The 6,570-nt window shown below is 37.2% G+C and overlaps 1 protein-coding gene across 1 annotated transcript in view; it reads left to right on the top strand.

Annotated features, from left to right (window-relative positions):
* LOC106011390 (von Willebrand factor D and EGF domain-containing protein) overlaps window positions 1-6,570 on the top strand; it is an 18,905-nt gene that overhangs the window by 2,851 nt on the left and 9,484 nt on the right. Inside the window, exons 4-7 of the mRNA XM_035968981.1 lie at window positions 1,731-1,790; window positions 3,203-3,327; window positions 6,010-6,126; window positions 6,396-6,485. Of these exons, the coding sequence (XP_035824874.1) occupies window positions 1,731-1,790; window positions 3,203-3,327; window positions 6,010-6,126; window positions 6,396-6,485 (392 nt within the window). The remainder of the gene's footprint in view (window positions 1-1,730; window positions 1,791-3,202; window positions 3,328-6,009; window positions 6,127-6,395; window positions 6,486-6,570) is intronic.

Raw genomic sequence — 6,570 nt, 5'->3', positions numbered from 1 at the left:
GAGGTAGGTTGGATGAGGGGAAAGATGAGATGAGAGAGTGGTTGGATAGACTTCGCCAGAAATTGATTCAGGTGGTCCGTGTGTCTAGAAATATTTCTGATAGTAGTATTATGTTAATTCTTTGTTAATGGCTGTTTTGAGGAGTGTCTCTTCCTACTTGAGTCCCTCTGGGTGATTTGCAGGCGCTATGGCGTGATCTGCTCCTTCCTTCCTTTCAAATACAGGGTGATAAAAAAACAACTGTACACGTTTATTTCTAAATATCACTCACAAAATTTGTACAAGAATGATGTAGTTTGGAATAGATATAATTCATTCAAAATGATTTTGTCTGACATTAAGTTCACAAAGAAAAATTTTATTTTTAACGGATATGGCTTTAATAAAAACCAAAAAAAAAACCCCGCAAAATGAACCATTTTAAAAGATCTTGTAATGGAAATCATGAAATGATTGGTTTGATTTTTTCTTTTCCTTTTATTTTAAAAATCTAAATTTTCCATCCATGTAACCTTTAAACAATAATTCTTTTCTCCTACAGAGTTAAAAAAATTATTTTTTAAATTCTGAAATTCCGAGAACCAATGGTCTATGTCGTACGTCATGTTCAGTGGTTGTCAAACACAAGGATTCACTCAACCATGAGTACTCAAAGCGACGCACACTGTACATCTAACAGTATGGAGCTGTTTCTAGAGTCAATAGGGGGAGGGGTGAGGCTGCCCAAAATAGACAGCATTTGTGGAGTTGATATAACCTAAAAGGTGAATATGGGCTTTGTTAAGGAACCAAATTGTTTTTAGAGGAAATGTCCACGCTTTTCAAGACGATCGAGGAATCATGAACACAATGTCACCCTCTGATAGTTTCGCGAACGGGGAAAATGGCACAGTCGTAGATGAAGATCTGCCCTGAGATTGAGTACCTTTGAGATGAAGGAAAGACAATCGTCTACGGACAGACGTCTCATGGGGCTTATCTACTGAATTCTGCCCCGGGGTGACTTTAAAAGGGAAAAGGGTGCGAATGGTGTGTGTTTGACCTGGAATGGTCGTTTTGTCCAGGAGTTTTTAGTCCTGATTCTCTACAGGTACTAACTGAGGAACCATTTCCACCCTTGACTTCAAAGAAGGCCTTAGGAGCCCTTTAACATTTTTTTTGTACCGTGTGCGAAACTTACGAAATGGGTTGGTGGTGACGAAATGTTTAATACAAAAAGCTCTCTGCTCTTTACTTATCTTAACCATGATCTCAGCAGACAAAGGAAACGTGTTAAAATATCTGCAAACTTTTGTTGGCCTGTTAGACTACTGCAGTACGCAGTATGGCTCAATCATTGGCATTTTTAGTGGTAGGCCTAATACGAACTAGTGCGCCATGCTACACAAATGTGGACATAGCTGAAAGTGAGTTGTTGTTCTTTTCGCGCTCTGTAAATCAAAAGTATTCCGTGGATTTTTATAAAATGAATATCAGACAAATTTATTTTGACTTCCAAATGTTGTGTACAAATATGAAGTGCCAAACGTCAATGTGGAGGAAAATATTAACAAAAATAGTTGTACAGGTTTTTCTTTGGATCCCCCTGTACCTGTTGTCATCCTTTTTCTTTACTTTCCTTGTATGTTACTGCCTTGTAAAACCGGCATTTATATGACAAAGGTGTATTACAAGTGATGTAAAACTCGCACTAAAGCTAAACTAAACATGTGACTTTTCTCATCTGTCAGGCAACAAAGTTCCTTGCCCTCTGGGCAAGTGGTCAGCAACAGGCTTAGCTCCTTGCAAAGGTAATAAGACAATATTTTTGCCATTATGTGAGTAGGTTTTTTTTTGTTTTTTTTAGTTAAGTTATTATTTGGTGGTGACAAAGTCATCACTTTATCGTCTGCAAGTTGTTCAAAAATAAAATGCCCAGAAAGCAACAGTTTTCATTGGAGAAACAAAAAACCTGCTTCATTCCTTTAGCGGTTGTAGTTATACCTCTTTTGTTTTTGTTGTTGTTGGTATATTTTTAAACATTGTTATTTTTTTGTTTTTGTAGGGGGGGTTTTGCTAGGGGATTGGGTTCTTTTCTTTTTTTGTTGTTGTTGTTTCAACGTTTAGAATATAAACTGCGACAAAATATTTCCTGAGTACATGCAACTGATATCACAGATTAAGTAATTGCATTTTTAAAAATCAACATCTTGGGCTAAGTATATTATCAGAACAGCTGGACAACAATATTATTGTGACCTGATGTACTAACGCGTGTGCTGTTTGAAAGTAATCGCTACCAAAGAATTACAAATTTTGTCTGACATTTTTTGACCGTTTTCAGTTACTAAGACACGACATCAAAAGCAGAATGTTCTATCTCCTCTATCAAAATCGTATGATTACTCGGAATCTGTATCAAGATTTTCAAATAATTGCATTCCATAAAAAGCTTGACATGACACTAGAGACGGAGCAGACAGAGCTGTGTAATTCTGAAGTAGCGAGAGGTCAATTGACATGTAGCTTTGTACGTCTATTTTACTTTGGCTTTGTTTCTTTCACTTCCCCTGCGTAACAGGTTTATTTTAAACAACAACAGCAAGAAGATGAAGAAGAGAAAGAAGAAGAAGAAGAAGAAAAAGAAGAAGAAGAAGAAGAAGAAGAAGAAAAAGAAGAAGAAGAAGAAGAAGAAGAAGAAGAAGAAGAAGAAGAAGAAGAAGAAAAAGAACAACAACAACAACAACAACAACAACAACAACAACACAACAACAACAGCAACAACAAAAAGAGTGATAGCAACAGCTGTACAATCTACTCCCAAAGTCAAAATTTTATACACTTTTTGCACTTTTCAGAAACATACTATTTCTATTCCTCCGCATGGCATTCTGCAAAATTTTTATTCCCTCCGTCCCTCTGTCCGTCTTATTTCTCTCTCTGCTACCCCTATCCCCCCTTGTCTCCTCTCCCTCTCACATCCTTTTGTCTCTCTCTATCTCTCCCTCCTCTCCCTGTCAACACGTTACACCCCCACCACGTTTTTTCTCCCCCTCTCTCAACCTGTCTATCCTCCACGTCATATCCTGCTCTCTATCTGCTTCTCCCCTTCTTAACCCTCCCCCCCCCTGTATTCTCATCCTTTCCCCACCTCTCTCTACTCCCCTTTTCATCTCTCCCCTCTCTTCATTATTCTCCCCCTCTCCCCCTCACCTCCTTTCAGACGCCTTCCCATTGATCACCACGGAGCCAAAGCTGTCTGACCCAATCATCGACCCCAACAACAAAGCGTTCCACTTCAACTGTGAGGTCCAGTACCCCAAACACGACCCCGACCAGCGGTTTGAGGTAAAACAGATGGATACCCTAGAATTACAAAGTACTAATGAAGATGACAATAACACAAGAGTGCCTTATGCCATATAATAGCACAAGTACATTATTTTTTAGAAATTTATTTGATTTTAAAAATGTTGAGTTTCCCACGTCTGAAACATTTTTGAATGCAAATCTTGGAGTATCTTGATAACGACTCCAAATAATCTTACGATTTTGATGGAGCAGATGAGAGCATTTCATTTTGGTTTCTGACCTCGTGGTCTTAGTAATTCAAAACGATCAAAAACTCCAGATAGTATATTTTTGTAATTCCAAGGTAGCGAGATGTTAACATTTCAGTAAAAATAAATTAGGTCTCGATCCCCTCTTTCTCAAAATAAGGTGAAGTGTCGTTCTTGTATTGGCGGGCAGCAGCTGTCCAGATATTATTATACTAAGCTGGACATTTGTGGTATTTTTATTTATTTATTTATTTATATGTTGTTGTTTTTTGTTTCTTTCTTATTGTTGTCTTTTTTTTTGGGGGGGGGGGGTGGATGCTGGTGGTCACAGAACATTTTAGTCCTAGATCTAGTTGAAATTCTAAATAATGAAAAAGGAAATAAAGATACACAATTTTTTAGGGGATGAAATTGTTTTCTCTTTCCTTAAGAACTGCTTAGTTTATTTGAACTGCTTGTGGACAATATGACATCATCGCGATTGAAAGTGCCTGTCACAAATAGGGCGCATTGAAGGTTAACTATTGAACGTATCATTTGACTTAATTTGGCCAAATAAAGGGGAACAAATGGGACAAGGGGAAGGGTTGTCATGCCTCAGGAAACTCGACCATAGTGAAAATGGTTTCTTGCCCTGCTTAATGTTGTGTCATTTTACTATGGCTCGCACGCTTCGCAGTGAATTTTACAGTTATTTAAAAGCAAAGTGCGACGGCCATGATAGTGTTTGTCTAGGTGTACAATTCTATGGTCTAGGTTGTAAGTGATGACCCTGAATATGCTTATAAGGTCACGTAAGTTTCAGTTTGACATCTAAAGTTTACGTTAAACCTCAATATTTGATAAGATTCTTTTACTGTTCACAAGAAGTGTTAAATAATAAATACATGTTTTTAAAATGATCTTGACTCGTGAAGGACGAGGCAAGTCAAGTACATGTCCGTTCAGCAGCATACCCCCAAAAAAATAACGTGCTGCAAATTTAGAACCATTATACACAAATTTGGAATACGAATTTTTGATATATTTGATAGTATGCACGTCGTTGCTTGCCTTTTAACAAAATTGAAAAGATTGTATAGATAAAGAAGCTAGTGTACTTCTCTCATGAAGCTAGCTTCTGCGGGTGTCTCAACCGCGGTTTTTGGCATTATGGTCAGCGAATTAAAAAAAAAAAACCCACCAAAAAACCTCCAGGAATAAAAGATCGAAATAAATAGGGGAATTAAATTTAAAAAAAACAAGCAAGCAAAAAAGCATACACCTGAACCTTTTTACTTTTAGAAAAAAAAAAGTTTATTTTCACTTCCGCTTCACTTCGTCTCTTTCTCACTTGTTGACACCACGTGATTTGTTATTTTCATGTGAAGAATATAATTTATAAGTACATTACATACTGTATTGTTGTTTCTCTTTTATTTTTTCCAGTTTGTATTATTTGTATTTGTTTGTGTGTTAATATGTTTTTCTTGTTATTTTTCTGAAGTGTTGTTTTTCCATTTTTTTTAAAATTATAAAGTGTAATATCATTTAATTTTTAATTCTAAGTTGTTCCTAGTTGGGTTTTTTAATTATATAAATTGTGTTATGTTAGAGCGTGTCTCCACCAAAACTGGATGCTGACACTGGAAGGCTGCTTTTGTGTGATTCCATAATTCACAGGTAATATCCTGTACTGTTTCGGGAATTACACACTTTTAGGGTTAAAGTGGCCAATCTTCGGATAGGTGGACACACACCCTTTTTTGTTAATTTTTGTGGTTGTTCTCATTTTGATTTCATTCTGTTGTGAAACCTTTATTTTTTCACGTTTTCACACTCTATGTGGCTACAAATAATATTTTGGCTGCTTAAAACAGAGCACAAGAAATTCTGGTGCTTAGATTAAGCTATCTCTGTCAGCATTATTATTGCTGTACGTCATCACAGAGAGTTGAAGGCTTGGAAATTAATTGCAACTTTTATGAACTTTTGTCACTTTTTTAAAGCAACGTTTGACAAATTGTGGACAAAACAAAATGGCAACAAACGCAGATGCTAGATAAAGTGCTTAAAATAGTGTGTCTTCTAGCATTTAGAGGTGTGACCAGAATTCTTACCCTCAGTGAATAAAGGCTATGTGCAGGTGGAGATTCTGGTGGGAATTTTACAATCTTGACATCCTGGAAACGAGCCCGTTGGGTGAATTTGTTTTTTTGTCTGTCTTCTTAGAAAGAGTTATAACAGCACTTAATTAGCTCATGTAAAAAATGCTGAATATTTGAGGTTTTAAAAGAGAGCAATTAATACAGAAAAGAAGGAGGTGAGATAAAGACGATGAATATTTATTCTGGCTGGAAAGAAGGAGCAAACCACTCCAGAGCATCCGCCAACCACAAACCTAAATTTGAAATGAAATCTGATTTCACCTCGTCAAACCGGCGGGCATGTCACCAATATTCTGACTCGTCATCACGTCCACTTTTCTCAGGTGGTTTGGACATTCGACGGCAAAGAGGACCCCCATGTTCCCCCGCAGATACTGAGTGACCCTAACCGCACGGCCAGACTGGATGGTCACTGGCTCAAAGGTCATGTCAACACAAACGTGAGTGACGTCACTTAAGGGAACAAAATTAATCTACTTCTTTAACCTTTAGAACATGAATTCTGAAACGACGGAACATGACTATTTTCCGCAGCTGAAATCGTCAGAAAACAATAAAACGAACGAAAGTTAAGGTACAGATATTATAAAATAATATGGTGTGGATTTTTTTGTATTGTTGTCACCGGTGGGTTGTTTTGGTTCTTAAATTTCCCTTTTTTTTTTGCACATCTTAAGATACCTGTATTGATTTTTCATTTATTTTACAGGTCGGGTGCAAAGTGAGGGCTTTTTTCTCTGGCAACCAACAGCAGAAGAGTCCGTTCTTGAAGAGTAACACTTACTACGCCGGCATACAGGTATCATCAACATAGATCGACTTAATAGATAGTCAGATAGATACTCATACACACTCACGCAACCACACACACATACACACACACA

Source organism: Aplysia californica, unplaced genomic scaffold, assembly GCF_000002075.1.
Source record: "Aplysia californica isolate F4 #8 unplaced genomic scaffold, AplCal3.0 scaffold00102, whole genome shotgun sequence".
NCBI lineage: Eukaryota > Metazoa > Mollusca > Gastropoda > Aplysiida > Aplysiidae > Aplysia > Aplysia californica.
Note: the sequence above shows the minus strand (reverse complement) of the source record. Positions and strands in the feature narration are given on the sequence as shown.